This window comes from Rhipicephalus microplus, unplaced genomic scaffold (assembly GCF_043290135.1).
Source record: "Rhipicephalus microplus isolate Deutch F79 unplaced genomic scaffold, USDA_Rmic scaffold_28, whole genome shotgun sequence".
In the NCBI taxonomy this organism is placed as follows: domain Eukaryota; kingdom Metazoa; phylum Arthropoda; class Arachnida; order Ixodida; family Ixodidae; genus Rhipicephalus; species Rhipicephalus microplus.
In genome coordinates this window covers 1,522,501-1,538,233 of record NW_027464601.1, presented here as the reverse complement: position 1 = coordinate 1,538,233, position 15,733 = coordinate 1,522,501, and the positions used below count along the sequence as shown (strand labels likewise).

The 15,733-nt window shown below is 44.5% G+C and overlaps 1 protein-coding gene across 1 annotated transcript in view; it reads right to left on the bottom strand.

The window, feature by feature from the left end:
* Positions 1-563: 563 nt before the first annotated feature.
* Positions 564-15,733, bottom strand: part of LOC119165030 (chymotrypsinogen A) — a 37,202-nt gene continuing 22,032 nt past the window's right edge. The window contains exons 4-6 of the mRNA XM_075884363.1: positions 7,707-7,842; positions 5,134-5,273; positions 564-883 (exon numbers count right to left, since the gene is read on the bottom strand). Coding sequence (XP_075740478.1) covers positions 680-883; positions 5,134-5,273; positions 7,707-7,842 — 480 coding nt within the window. The 3' untranslated portion in view covers positions 564-679. The remainder of the gene's footprint in view (positions 884-5,133; positions 5,274-7,706; positions 7,843-15,733) is intronic.

Here is a 15,733-nt window from a genome sequence, read left to right as displayed (position 1 = left end):
CACCTTTTCCCAGCACAGGGTAGCCAGCTGGCCTGAGAACTGGCTAATCTCCTTGTGCTTCCGTTTTTCTTTTCCTTCTCATGCACACAATACGATACGCACGTGCTACCACCATAAAATACCAGGAGGAGGGGGGGGGGGGGTGAATGCTTAAATCACTCTTATGATAAAGAACTTCTTTTTTTCCTGTAACAGACTGGTCAACTGGACAAACTGATGAATTCCAGTGGAAAAAAGATGATAAGAACCAAATTTTAGAGCCCAAAACAACAACAAAATGGCGACACTAGATTTTGTGGTGAAAGAATGGCACGGTAGTGCTAACGGCAATTGGCACCTTAAAAACCTTACTTCGAATACTAGCCTCTCCGTTGGGATGAAATAGCCGTTATGGTGCACGTCTGCTGACCCGAACGACGCTATTTCGATCCCGGCCGTGGCGGTCGCATTTTGAGGGAGGCGAAGTTCTAGAAGCCTTTGTACTATGCGGTGTCCGTTTTCATTAAAGAAAACAAGGTGGTGGGAATTTCCGGATCCCTCCGATATGGCGTCCTTCACAATCATTCCAACTCTATATACTTTTATTTGAATACTGCCAATCTCCATCAATAAGAAATATAAGCAAAATGGTGCTTGAAAATATATTTCAGGGGTACTTATTTGAGTTTATTATGAAGTTTTAAACAATCTTGCAGATTTTAGACTTTTCAGTGTCGTTACTAGCCTCAATGTAAGGCAAGATAAATGTGTCCACTTTTGGAGGCACATTCGTAAACAGCAATGGGTCGTCAGGGTTGGCACACTTCGCAGGTCCACCGGAAACCACGCCTTCAAGAAACCATGCGCTTCCTGAATTCCACACGAGAGGGCCTCCGCTGTCACCCTGAATAAAGCCAAAGTTGTAATTATTTAACTTATTCAAGTCAGTCTTTCATCACGGGTGCATTCATATAACAGATTACACGTGCATTGTGATCAACTCGAGGATAAAATTGCTCATATGTTTACCAGATACGACGAAATACGTGTTCTGTTACCACTTTGCAGACTTGAGCGTGAAGGCTCTGTGAGTGCCATTGTGGTATGTGATAAAAGCAACAACGATGACAACAGAGCAGTGGTGAAATATTGAAATTGTGGCAGTGAAAGACCACATTTAGTTTAAAAAAACAAAATAACAGGAGAGACAAGGAAATGTAGCATGTGCGAATCAACTCAACTCAACTTGGTATAAAGCTACAGCAGTCGTCTTTTTCTAATACTTCGCTGAGCTTGCGCACTAATGTAACATAACATAGAGAGAATTTTCATTTGCGCTTATATTATAGTACAGTTATTATTGGCCGCCAGAAAAGGAAGAAGAAATTGGAAGGACGGGCTGCATCTGCCATCTATAGAGAACAGGTTTGGACACTTGTCAAAAAAGTGAAACTGCCCCCTTGTTGTTGAAGAGTGGCAGTGCTACTTTCAGTAACGTCATGTTGACTTTTGTTCTTTCTTCTCAAAATCCCCTTCCAACGTTCATGTTTACAGCCATCATTCGATTTTGATTTTTTTTGCCAATATTTTTTGCGGGGTATGCGTATGCGCAACTTGTTTTGTTGTTGTTGCTATTGATTTTTCAGAAAAATAGTCGACACGAAAACTTCGGCAGATCCCACGTACCTGGTACTCGAATCGATGCTATGTGAAGCAAGTGGAGGGAAGGTGACTGTGTTGCATTTCTTCAGCGACATGTCATGATATGAGCGACACGTCATGAAACGTGAACTTATTACGAGCGGTCAGCTGACCAATAGTCCCTCGTATACAACCTATCGGCACCAAGTCTGCCAGTACGAGACCCTCGTTAATGAATATTGGAAAGAAGTGTATACCTAAGGGCTCGTTTATCTATGTTTTGACAAAATAATAAAGTGGCGTAAGATGCTACGTGACACCACACAGGCTCATAAAAGTGTGTTGTACACTCGCCGCTGCGGCAAGAGATGGCGCTGACTGACATTCCCACGTTGAAATAGACATATAAACCCAATAAAGTGGCTGAAGGGATAGCCGTCGTGATAGCTCTGTGGCCAGAGCACCGAACGCATTATTCGAAGGTCGTAGGTTTGATTCCTGCTCACAGCAGGTTATTTTTTCAGCCACTTTTCTGTATTCTTATTTACATTACATTGGTTCTAGTAACTTTCCCTAAACAATCCTTGGCATTATTGTCTGTTAGATCTCATTATTATCGTGTCAAAACACGGAAAAACTAGCCCTTAGGTACACACTTCTTTTCCTTGTGTATATATATATATATATATATATATATATATATATATATATATATATATATATATATATATATATATAGGGAGAGAGAGAGAGATAAGAACGCTTTAAGTAGCCAAAGTTCGCTATGAAGTGCTTTGCGTTTAAGACAGTAACTTTCCTCATCATATTCCCCACTACAAAGGACCGGCTGCTTCAACTGGGAATATACTCGACTAGTAAAAGCAGCTTACATGGCCTACAAAAAGACTAGCGCTGAGAAAGGACTAATAAATAAGAGCTATGACGTGCTTACTCCTCCTGCAATTCCTTTCAACACAAGGAATCTTGAAAAACAATAACACGCTGCTACGCTACCTTGTCGACATTAGGGCTCCAAGATCGCATTGTCCACAATGCGATGACGCTGGCTCGTGAACAAAAGATTGGGGTACACAAGTCCTGGAATCGTGTTTGGTTCATCGCGAGAAAATTGGCGTGCAACAACCGTGGTCGGCTACCCGACCTTTACAGAGACTTATGAGACTACCAGTGGGCTGAGCGACCTCTGCTGAATTGTCAATATACAGTGAGCCCGCCACCCCCATATGTGGGGAAACGCCTATTTACGTTTCTTATATTTCTGTGAAATTACGGCAGAGTAAATCTTTTACAATTATTACTTCACCCGAATTTTCAAACATTCTTGCAGCTATTTTTTGCTTTATAAACAACTTAGTGCCACGTAGGAATCAGTAAGCTAGTTGACAGCATATGTGATGCCATGTTATGCCACGTTTTGCAGTAGAGGAGTGTATTGCGCTCGCGGAGTTAGGCTTCCTGGGACATGGAGAATGATGCGCGTGCGCTATTGCGGCACATGGTAACACCAACGGTTACGATCTGGTAGTGACGCTTTATGTTTCACAGCTAATTACGACACAAGCACCGGAAAAAACGGATCCAGGCCAACGAATATTTTCTTACCAGACATGCGGCAAATCGTGCATAAAGATTGTCCAGACAGTAAAGTGAAAGCATTTAAGGTGTGCGATGAATCTAATATATGTGTAAACTTCGAACTTTAAATATACTGCATGATTCGAACGTTGTGCTGAGAATTCTGATTATTTTATTGCTGAGGTTAGCGAAGTCCACCCCTCCCCGCAAAGGGTGGGAAGCTTTTGTGAATAAGATAATAAACGCGAAGCAGTCCTTAGCGAACTTCGGCGACTTTGAGCGTATCTATCTATCGATCTACTTATATATATATATATATATATATATATATATATATATATATATATATATATATATATATATATATATATATATATCTCAAATCCTGGTTTCGCTTCTCTCTCAGTAGTTTTGTTCACATGAGATATTTCAAAACTGGTATGGTATGACATGACTACATCCCGTTCATAAGTGACAGCCCAACGCGCAAATCTTGACATGCTTGCCATGTAAGTCGTTAGTACTCGCCACGCTCAGGGTGGAGTTGTGGTCGTTTCGCTAGCTTCACATATACCAAATTTGTTATTATGGGACGTGAATGTATGACGAAGGCAAATACCATGTGAGAACATGATAAGCATGATATGCGTTTCATGTAAAACTTGACTACATGCTACGCTCGAAGCGTGCTCGCGGCTGTTTCGCTAGCTCCGCATATACCATATTTGGTATTACGTGGCAAAGATGGACGACCAAGGCAAATGAAACGTCAAAACATAGTATTCACGATATGTGTGCCATGTAAATCATGACTACATGCAACGCCCATAGCTTGCTCGCGGCTTTTTCACTTGCTCCACATATACCAAATTTGATAATCATGACATAAAATTCATCTACGGCATAATTTACGTCCGATTGGTTGATTGATATGTGGAGTTTAATGGCCTAAAACCGCCATACGAATAATAAAGACGCCGTAGGGAAGGGCTCCGCGAAATTGAGACCACCTAGGGTTCTTTAACGGGGACCCAAATCTGGGCACGCGGGCCTACAGCATCTTTGCCTCCATTAAAAATGCAGCAGCCACAGCGGGGATATGATCCCGTGACCTGCGAGTAAGCAGCCGAGAACCTTAGCCACTAGAACACCTCGGCGGTGCATAATTCACATCCCCCTATTAACGTTGTACTGACATTAAAGTGTCAAATCAATCATCCTCATTCGTGCTTCGCATATCATCGATCGCCGCTGTACGTGGGATCTGCCAATTTTTTCGTACCAAGTTTTAATCTATTCATTGTGCAAATAAGCGCTCTCTCATGTCGGGATAGCGCAAGGCTACATTGCTAAACGACACCTGTGATGCGTTATGCCAAACAAAACTCATGAAGAAATTTACGTGCGCGGGGAAACTTTTTTTTTTTGCTTTTTTGTTTTGAATGCGTACCTTACGCTAACTCACCTTTGCATATGGTTGAGTAAAATTAGGTTACAAAGTTTTCAAAAATAACATAGCGAACATAGGACCATGTTTAGACGATTGCAGAGCAACTGATTGTACTGCGTAGTGAACGATACGAAGAAAGCTTACAAATTTTCATTTATCTGATTAGTTTGGCTTCACATGTCATCTGCCAGATATTGCCAGGAATCATCTGGTTTGATTTTGTACGTTTCAAGTCAAAACAGAAATGAGGCATAAAACCCGAAGTGAAACCGTTGCATCAAAACCGAAATGATGCACTTATATTGCTGTGTGTGAAGTAATGACGTAAAGGGATAGTGATATGCGCTTTGCCCACATCCACAAAGGGCGAAGTAATAACAGAGAAGCTTAAAGAAACTTTCCTTTGTTTTTCTTTATACAAGAAATATTGGGTGTATTCTTATATATACTTTTTCGACGATTCTTACCTTGCACGAAGAACCAAAATCATGACTAGTACACAACACGCTGTCTGGCAACCCTGTGCCGTAATCGTCGAAGCATGTCTTGTGCGATATGGTTCTTGTGCGCAGCTGTTTGAGCCTAGGTGATAGCTCAGGGCTGTCCACTGAAATATGTAAAAAAAGTCAGCGAACCGTCGTGAAAGTACAAATCTCCCAGAAGACCATTGGAAATGTTACATCATTCAAAAATGTTGAAGCAGGAAGGCAGGGGGTTAACCTGCCTGCCTTCCTTTTTTCTCGTTTCTCTCTCTTTCATTACGTAACGTCTCTTTTAGTCGTTTTGACGATCCGAAGAAATTCTAGTGCTACACATGCTGCATAGAACTTCATGGTTCTACGAGAATCATGGACAGTTCCTCAATCTACTTCAAACAAACAAAGAAAAAACCGTTTCGTGATATCAGAGGAACCCTTATAATAGTACCCAAAGCGCAAAGGTTCAAGCAATGAAAATGCACTTTCTTCTTGGTGTCCTGCCAAAACGGATAATGATCGGCCTCACTGCTACCCTTCTGCAACTTACCTTGCCTCCGACGTAACAGTACTTCTGTACGAATAATATCAACCTGCTAGCAAATAGCAGTGCTACTGCTTTCTAAACCTTACCTTGCTCTTAAGGCCCACCGTAGCTTAGGAAGACACTTACGTTCAATGTTTTGTTGCGCAGACTGCTTGTTCAAATATCACGATCAATCACACCACTTTGATCACTTTCGTGGTTCCTAATGATACCGTAATATTTTCCGCTGCACCGTTATACAAGAAGATGAGAACCGGTCATATGTTCATTCGTTTGCAATCACCTTTTCCTGAGTGATTTCACATCGTGCAAGTGTCAAAGAAGACTAAATTTATTGTATGCCACGTAACCACCATGGTATCAAAAAATGAACTAAACCTATGAACATCACAAGGGTCATTACACAATTTGCTTCTAAAATAAATATTTATCATGTGACAGAAAAAATCAAGGATGGTGGGACGCACAGTGCTTTAATTAAAAGTTCTTCTATCCTCATTATATCCAGGTGTGCGCTTACCTGAGGGGCACGCGTGCATTTTCAGCACGAACACTACGTATTGAAAAAAGTAGTGACATAAAGTATGAAGTGGCGCGTTCGTCCTGGCAGGAAGAGACCTGTTAGTTAAGTCCCTTATCAGAATTGCCTCCAAACACCTACATTTCAAGGATTTTGGTGTATTTTATCGCAAATAGTTGCTAAGACTGTGCTTTAGTTGAAAAGGGTACAAGATGGCGCTAGAGTAATAGATATTTGAATTTCTTTAAACAAATCAAATATGCGAGAAAATACATAGCATTTGCTCCATCCACCATATAAAATACAGAATACGGAGCGTCGCTGTAGCCAGCGTTTTGATTAGTGGACTCATTCTCGTCAAAATAATCTGTGTAGGCGTTTGCTCTAGCGGTGTTCACTGTTCAACCATATTTCATCTTTCAAGTCTTCATCTTTCTGTCGGCTTTCTTCATGTTTTCTTTGAATTGCTCGGAACGTCTGTTTGAGCAACATATGAAATGAATATAAAACTTCGGGGCTGAGGATGACGGAAAGCCCATTAGGAGAGGCAGCATATCCTGGAACTAAAATCCATCTGCCATTCCTGTTCGCCACTAGCCTCTAAAAAAAGTCCGAATGGTGCGAGCTCCAGAAATCATGGAGGCATAAACTGCCTCGTGAGAATTTGGACCCAGAAGCTCTGGTTAAGGATCGCTGCTATCTGCGCTTGACGTAGTATCAGTGCATTCTGACAGACCAAATAGGCGATATTCTAGTTCCCTGCATTCTGTGATTTTTTGGCCATATAATAACCTCATGTACTATACACACTGTTATTCTATGAGGTCCTTAGAGAATCCAAGCATAAGTTTGAGCTCGATGCTCGCATGGTGCAAATAGGCACTACTGGGGATAGACGCGGATGGGTGGAGGTGGTTTGTCACCAGATATGGCAACGGTGGCAGACAGGACACGTGCGCGTATGCGCGGTTCAATCGGCTCAAAGCACAGCGGGTCAGCGGTGGTTACGTTGCGATGCACCACAGATGCCACCGAGAGTGCTGCACGGGTGCGGAAGCCGGGGCAGCTGGGGCAGCCGTGTTTGGCAAGATAACACACTATAAGTATTCCCAGTTACAATGTACGAAGTGTCGCCGTTTGACGTAGCTTCGAAAGCCGATAATGTGTAACGGGGACTGTTCATAGTAATGCGTAAGAAAGTGGTGTATGTATGATGTTTTGGGCAAAATACCTGCTGAAAAAGGAAAGATGCACCAAAACAGCGCCCTGCGTAGGGCTGCTTCGTCAGATAGAAGTCATGCCCCGGTCCCTTAGGAGTACACTGGAAATTGGTGCCAGGTTGATTCACTGCTCTGTTGGTTATTTCGCAAATACGTTTGAATCCATAGGTAATATGAAGTGTGTTTACACTTTTTCTTTCTCAATATACTCATGAAAGGGTAGCGATTGAACTGAATGGTCACATGAGAATAATTTAGGAATCAGAACTCGACAAACCTTTATACCGTCCCCAACCTGTCACGTACATATCCGTGTTTTCCGGGAGTTGGCGTTTTGAATCCGGCAGGCACACTTGACCAATTGAATCTGTGAAGTCAACCTTTTCTTTCAATGTGAGAATGGCAATATCATTCTGAAAAAGGGAATCAGAAAACAATAAAATTCATCATGAAAACATTATGCAGGGATTTCCCCGGCAGACAAAGAGTTCTCACTTTTGCATTCGATCTATGTCTAGTGGCAGTGCTTGAGATACAGGTGCCTGTTAAGGTTCAGATGTCACCACACATCTCTTTAGCGCTGTATGCCCTGTTGGTCGCAATAGCACAACCGTTTGGAGGGGTGGCCAGTGAGCGAACCAGTTTGCCCTGTTTACTATTTCCTTCTCCACCATTTCTCGCCCTGTTCACTATGTTTTACTTATGCCCAGTCTATGTTTTCATGGTCGCGTTTTGCAACATTTTCTATGGTTGTAAGCGCCAACTCTTATGATGATGATGATATTTATGATGATGACATTTTTCTGTTGTGTTGGCAACTGTAGGGTAGGTAATCATTTGAGAATATATGAGTAGTCTCCCAATGCAGGGTGTCCTGAATGTTCCACCGCATAAATAAAAAATGAACACTATTACGCGAGGCATACTTTTTATTTCTGCATCATGTTCTCATGATTGATTGATGTGTGGTGTTTAACGCCTCAAAACACTATATTATTATGAAAGACGCAGTGAAGGAAGACTCGAGAAATTCAGTTAGTTATTTCTGATTTTAATTCTAACTTAAGAATAATTTTTAAGCATCAAAATGTACCTAAGACTTTTGATGGCTTGTTCAAACGACATCTAATTGCCTATTTTGTTAAGAACGCACTCATTGTGTTAGTGCTCTTTTGCCCAGTAAAAAGAGTTCATGAATTATAAAGAAAAAATGCGCCAGGCCTGCGTGCAAGGTACAGCACACTCCCAGCGAAAGCTGTAAGAGCGGTCTTTGTGAGCCTTTTCTAAGCACTCATTGGGTAGCTGCTGCCAACACACTTGCTTGATACCAACTGCGGCATCTTAAATAATAATTTTCGGGTAGTAGGCTGGCATTCGCTATGCTAGTTTTCGTCATTCGTCTGAGAAGCGTTGTATCTACTAAACACTTGCAAGGAACATTGTACCAATTTTTCATGCAGTGGCTGATGATGATGACGAATTGCGCCTGAATGGGTACACGCCACAGTTAAGAAGTGAACAAATAGAAGCTTTTGTAATGGGTTGGATCATTGGATGACCTACTCGTTACGCCATTCGCATTGTGCGACGACTTGTCGTTCTTTCGCTGTTTCAAAACGTTTTTTAAGTCGTAATAACGCGATTTCTTTCCCGAAATCAAGCCTGCCTGAGGGAAGTTTGCCAACTAGTCCCAAGCACCGGCGTGGCTCATTGGTAAAATACTGAGCCGCCACCCAGCGCACCCGTGTTCTAGCCCCACTGTGTCAATCGTACTAGGCTTTTTTTGTAATTTCGTGCGATGTGGTTACGGACACCGGTGGCGGCGGTGGTGGACAACTACGGCACCACTCGTGACCAGAGTTTTGATCTCATAAAAGCTTTTGCTATAAAATGACACGACACTGGCTGCTGGGCCCATTACGAAGCAGCGCCCTCAGACAGTGTCACTGTGAACTAGCATCTGGAGATACTGCCCTCATATTTTTGCGTCTGCAAGCATAATTACCTAGTATTATGCTTGCTAGGCATAATACTAGGTAATTACTAGTAGGCGAACTCTAAATATACAGGATTCAAAGACAACTCTTGAAATGACCCCCCGGAATAATTTCTACTAATCAGTGTTTCACCTTACTACCGTTCATAGAAAGATCTAGCGAGATATAGGTGTATCCTTTAGATCATCATCATCATCATCATCATTATCAGCCTGACTACGTCCACTGCAGGACAAAGGCCTCTTCCCTGTTCGGCCAGTTAACCCGGTCCTGTGCTTGCTGCCAATTTATACCCACAAACTTCCTAATCTCATCTGCCACCTAACCTTCTGTCTCCCCCCAACTCACTTGCCTTCTCTGGGAATCCAGTTAGTTACCCTTAATGACCAGCGGTTATCCTGTCTACGCGCTACATGCCCAGTCCATGTCCATTTTCTCTTCTTGATTTCAAGAAGAGAAAATACCATTTCTCTGCTTGACGTCCCATCCCTGAGATACGAGCGTGCGAATGCCCCTTCGTCCTTCTCCATAAAGAGCGTGAGATGTGTAACCCCGCAAAATGACAGAATCCGAAAGCTTCTCCTGAAGTGAAATGACGTGCGGCTTTTCAGAAGGAGAACAAATGAACAGCTAAAGTGCCTTCTTGCGGCTAAACCCCCAGCAGTTCCACTGCGAAATCCTGAACTCTTTAGGCGAACGCGCCATGGTTAGCCTCGAAAGATATGTGCCTGCGTTCGAGCGCGTTGACAATAGCGTCCAACGCACAGAAGCTAGTGTCCAACGTATTAACCTTTGCATCCAGTGCACTTAACTTGTCCGCCAAGGCATCGACCTGTTTTTCTAAGCGACAGGAACAAGTCTTTGACCTCCGTTTTAAAACTATGCAGTTCGTCCTTAAGTACGGGCCTCGTCAAAGCCCTCTTTTAGGAGCGAAGCTCTTAAAGCGGCACCCGTTTGTCCCTCGTCGTAGTACGTTAGATGTCTTAAGCTTTGACCTGCAAGGTGGTGCTGGTGGGAGATTTCTCCTGTGCGTTGTTGAACAATAAAAAATTCGCAGTGTGCGCGTCAACTAAAAGCCGAATTCTCTTGTCTCTCTTTCTCCTTTAGCAGCCATTGGCATGTACCTTGAGCACTATCTGACAAGAAAGGGTTGCTACGTTATACTCGCTGGGCGTAACCTCCTTGGTTTTAGAAAGGTTAACCAAGCGTTTGGCAACAATGCCATGAATACAGTGAACTAGTGTATGCCATTAACTCGAGGTGGTTAAAGGTTGGAAGTAGACATGAAGCGCAAGTCGTAAGGAAGTGTGCGTGTGCCACCTCTCGTTTAGTCCTCGGAATGTACGCTGAATGGCGGTGCTTCTATATGCGGAATCTACGATGAAAGAATGCGAGATGGTGGCACTTGGAGTGTTGACTAGATGGACGAATGGACCCACAGACAGATGCATGGGCGGACGCACAGATGGCTACACCGACGGATGGACGCATGGACAGACGCAGGGACGGATGCACGGACGAACACAGGGACGGACGCACGGGTGGACGTGCGGGTGCACGAACAGACGCACGCATGGACAGTCACAGACAGACACATGGACTTACGGAAGCAAGAACGAATGGATGGACAGATGCATCGCCTCACTCTCCATCATTCACCCCATGAATATGCTGCCATTTTTTTGTCAGGACGAACAGTACACTGTACTTTCATGGGTGTTTTGACGGGCGTCTCCGGCGGTTTTTCCACGGGCAGTTCTATAGGCGTTTCATTGAGCATTTGGAGTCTAGTTACCTGAGGAGGTTTAGAGGTTCACTCTTAGCAATATTAGCATTTTTAAGTGCGATTATACCGACTCTAAGTCGCGCAATCGCCTCCTTTAGTGCAGCGTTCTGCGTTTCCAGTTGAATAATTCTATCATTGTTCTACTCTGGCAGCATGCCCCCCGTTACCTGTTTCTAGGATCCTTTGACAGAGTCAGCCCACTCGGTCATTGTGGCAGCAGGCACCTGAATGCTGACGGGCGGGCCCCGTGATTGGGATTCGCTTCGGGACTGGGAACGGTTTGTTGAACGGGGACCACTTTTGTATCGGGAGCGCCCCCTCGAGCTTCTGGACTGGGACCTTGACTTGTTGACCGGTTTGGACAGCTCATGTATCGGTGGAAAGTCCTTGTCAAAGTCGCGTCTCTCTCTTCTGCGCTGTCTGACAATCTCAGGTATCTCGAATATTTGTGTGCAGGTTCTGTCGGCCGTTGGATGAGGCCTTTCACAGAAGGTGCACTTCGGTGAGCAAACGTGCTTGTCGCCACGGGAGGTCATTCCGCCACCTCGATTCCCAACCTCGACGACATAACATTTCCTGGAGCGGGGCACACGTCGGCTCTGTGGCCGAGTCTACCACAGGTATAACAGACATTTATCTGCCGTTGGTAGAGGGTGCACTTGACTATGCTGGGATTGCACATGACGTAATTTGAGACTCATAGTCCTTCGAACAGGATAATGACTGGGGTAGAATTCTTGTTTCGCTGCACTTCGAGAACAGTGGGATTCCTCGGCTGACCCTGCGTTATTAACACTGATGGGCTCTAGACTTGCGTAGGCTTTGGCGTTGGCTTGCGATGGCGTACTAATTACAACAATGTTCTGCATAGCGTTCAGACAAATGATGTATTCTGTGATATCCGTAGTGTAGGAGCGCGCCGCTATCGGGAGGGCTTGTGAAATCCGTACGTTACTGGTATTATTAACGTTCAGGCCTCCCCGAGGCATGGCAATGATTCAAAAATGCTTGATTTGATTGATATGTGAGGTTTAGCGCCCCCGTTTCGAAAATGCTCCCTTCGTAGATGCGGCAGCCTTGACGCGTTGGCGAGGCGTTTCTTCACGTTGGCGGGAGATCGGGTGCCTGCGTTCTTACCGTATCATGGGCCTTGAACTTCAGCACCCGCCACGGGTGCTTTAGTTGACTTACGCTTAGAAAGCCCAGTGTCCATCCAGGACACTGGAATTCTTCGGCAGAAATGTCCTCCCCTTGCACAGTGACTTGCATAGCCATCTTGATGGCTCACACGCGCTAAGCCTAGCGTTAGGCTTAGCTAAGCCTAACCTTAGGCCTTTCAGAGCCTTTTCTAAACAGTCATTGGGTAACTGCTGCTAGCACACTTGCTGGGTCCCCATTACGGCATTATTGATAATATACTTGGCAAGTAGGACGGCATCGGCCATGCTTTTTTTCGCCATTCTTTTGAGAAGCGTGATTTTTGCTAAACTTTTCCGAGGAATTTTGTGCCAATGATTCATGCAGTGGGTGACGGTGGTGGGTAAGCATGCCTGAAAAGGGTAAGTGCCACAGTTAATAAATGCTTAAAAACAAGCTTCTGTAATGAGTTGCAACATTGAATGACCCATTCGTTATGCCTTCGCATTGTGTTACGCCTGGTTGTTCTTTTCCTTTTTTAAAACGCTTTATTACACATATTGCCACGGCGTCTCTCATAATCATAAAGTGGTTTTGAGACGTTAAACCCCACATATCAATCAATCACTCAGTCACATATTGTCACGGCCCCGCCACAGTGGTCTACCGGCTAAGGTACTGGGCTGCTGACCCGCACGTCGCGGGACCGAATTGCGGCTGCAGCGGCTGCATTTTCGATGAAGGCGACATTGCTGTGTGCCCGAGTGGTCCAATTTGGGTGCACGTTAAAAAACCCCAAATGGACGCAGTTTCTTGAACCTCGTATTCTAGAACGCCCCTTCACTCAACGCTTCACCTTCACTTGAGAAAGTCGATGGGAGCGCCGTATTTTTTCATGGCAATACACTGCATATCAGCGATAATCTGCTGCGATTCTTGAGTAGCGCAGCGTCATTTTAAGTCGAGCGGTGGCGCAGTGCTCAACTCTGTCAAATGAAGGGTGGTAGTCGAGTCGAGGAGCATTTGTGAATACGGGAGTGAGCCGTCCACTACGGCGTCTCTCATATTCATACAGTGGGTTTTGGGACGATTATCCCCATATATCAATCAAACTTATTAACGCGATTAGTTTCCCGACATGAAGCCTGCGTAAGGCAAATTTGCGAAGAAGTCCCAAGCACCGGCATGACTCACTAGTAGAATACTGGGTTGTCACGCTGTGGTCCCAAGTTTGAGCATCACTGTGTCGTTGATACTAGAGTTTTTTCTTACTTCTTGCAATAGAGGTTAGGGACACCGGCGGCGGAGGCGGCGGCGGTGGGCAACGCTGGTGCCGCGCGTGACCTGAGTTGTGATCTTATACCAGCTTTCGCTGTATGACTAGTAAAGGGTACTACAGCATGTTGGAAGAGTATGCATGCTTGTCGTAACAACCCATCTTTCTTTTACGTGAGTGCGCTAAAGAGCTCGTTTCGTAAAAGTTCCGCTGTCGCAGTCAACTTTGGCATTAGTGACGACAGTTGGGACAAAAGTAATTCTTGCGTGACTGATAAATTGAGAAAGATGCAAATAAAAAATTTTTGGGTCTGAGTGGAGACTGAACATTGATCATTTGCGTGGCGAGCGGCGGATATACCCCACCCCGACACCTCTGCTTTGAATACAAAGACAATAACTTCTCTTTTAAAGTGCTTATTTGTGCCAGTTGGTACATGATCAAGGAAGCGAACAAAAAAAAAACAGTGCGTAACACAAGACACGGCTACATAGCAAGTGCAAAAACATTTCATACGGAAAGTGCTTGAAGTATACGCACTGGGAATTGGATGTCACTATTGCGTTCCACTCTGGAAGGTGAAGCTTAAGGATATATTTTGTTTTTCACCATGCGGCGTAAAACTTGAGGCACCCTGTATACAATTTCATCATAGAGTCTCTGTGCAATGAGTGCCGTCACTGGTTCCACTGTTAGCCAAATACACTGGGGGACAGGAACTCCTTTTCTCAGTATTTGATGTATCCGCTTTTCTCATGAGCACAAAACAGAAAAGGAGCACTTGCGCTACCGTTGTATGCTGCTTTTCTACAGTACGCCGTGTATGCTTTAACCTAAATCCTCTCCCCGTGACAGATAAGGAGAAGAGGGCTTCTGCCTTTTACTCTCCTCATGTTACATAGGTCATTACACGCCAACTTTTCCAACCATGGCACTCGACAAAATAAAATTTTCGAAGAGTTGTGAAAAAATGCACGCACTTAGGAAGTTCAAAGAAATACCTGTAGCAATTCACTTCTGCGATCAAGAAATATTGAAAGGATTTATCAACGATACTGTTTTGGAGCACGTGTCAGTAGACGAGAGTATAATTATGAGTTCGGGTAAAGCTAATAGTAATGCTGAAGTTGAACAGATTGTACTATCCGACGACGTGTCTTATCTTAGAATACAAGGTAAAGACACGCTAGCAAAACTACAAACTTGGAGCGAAGTGAATTTTCTCGTTCTCAATGCTGCTAAAACGAAGGCTGTTCTATTTAAAACAAAAAAATGGCTGATCCCATGTACGGTAAGGATCAATGATATGCTAGGTTCAAATGTGAAATGTTGATATACTACTCTAAAGTGAGCACAACGTTCCGAGGTTGAGGTAAATGATGCCGTACATGACTTCCGTGCCATGATTATTATGTTTAGATGTGTCGTTTACCTTCGTCATCTATTCACGTCACGTGATACCAACTTTAGTATCTGTGAAGCTAGCAAAACGGCGGCGAGCACGCTATGAGCGTGGTATGTTGTCATGTTCTTACATGACACGCGTGTCAGGATTATCATGCTTGCACCAGTCATATACTTCGTCATCCAACGACGTTACGTAACATCAAGTTTGGTATATCTGGAGCTAGCAGAACGGCCGCGAGGGCATCATGAAGAGCCCAATATGCCCAAACATCGCGTTGACGCGCGCGCACGCCGGGCACAGCGACGCAACCTTAAAAAAACGCGACCACTCTATAGCCTGATGCTAGACGTGGCCAGCGTCCGTCGGCGCGGCCTGGCGGCAACCGGCGCGAAATGCGACATGTAGCATTTCGTGCTAATGCGTTACCCAGACAACACTGCTTCTCCTTTTTTTCGTCACGGAGGCACGCCGGACGCGCTGAAACGCGCATGCATCAAAGCAACGCAGCGCGGTGCGTGCCTGCGAGTATATGGCCGGACCGGCGCGTGGCGTGGCAACGCTGGCGTGAGGCGACGAAAGGAACGCCGGCGAGCACGCGGACCGCATCACGTCGCAATGTATTGGCACCTTGACTGGGGCACGTAGTTATTTTTTCAGATGACACGCATCTCGTGATTATCATGTTTGTACCACTAACATA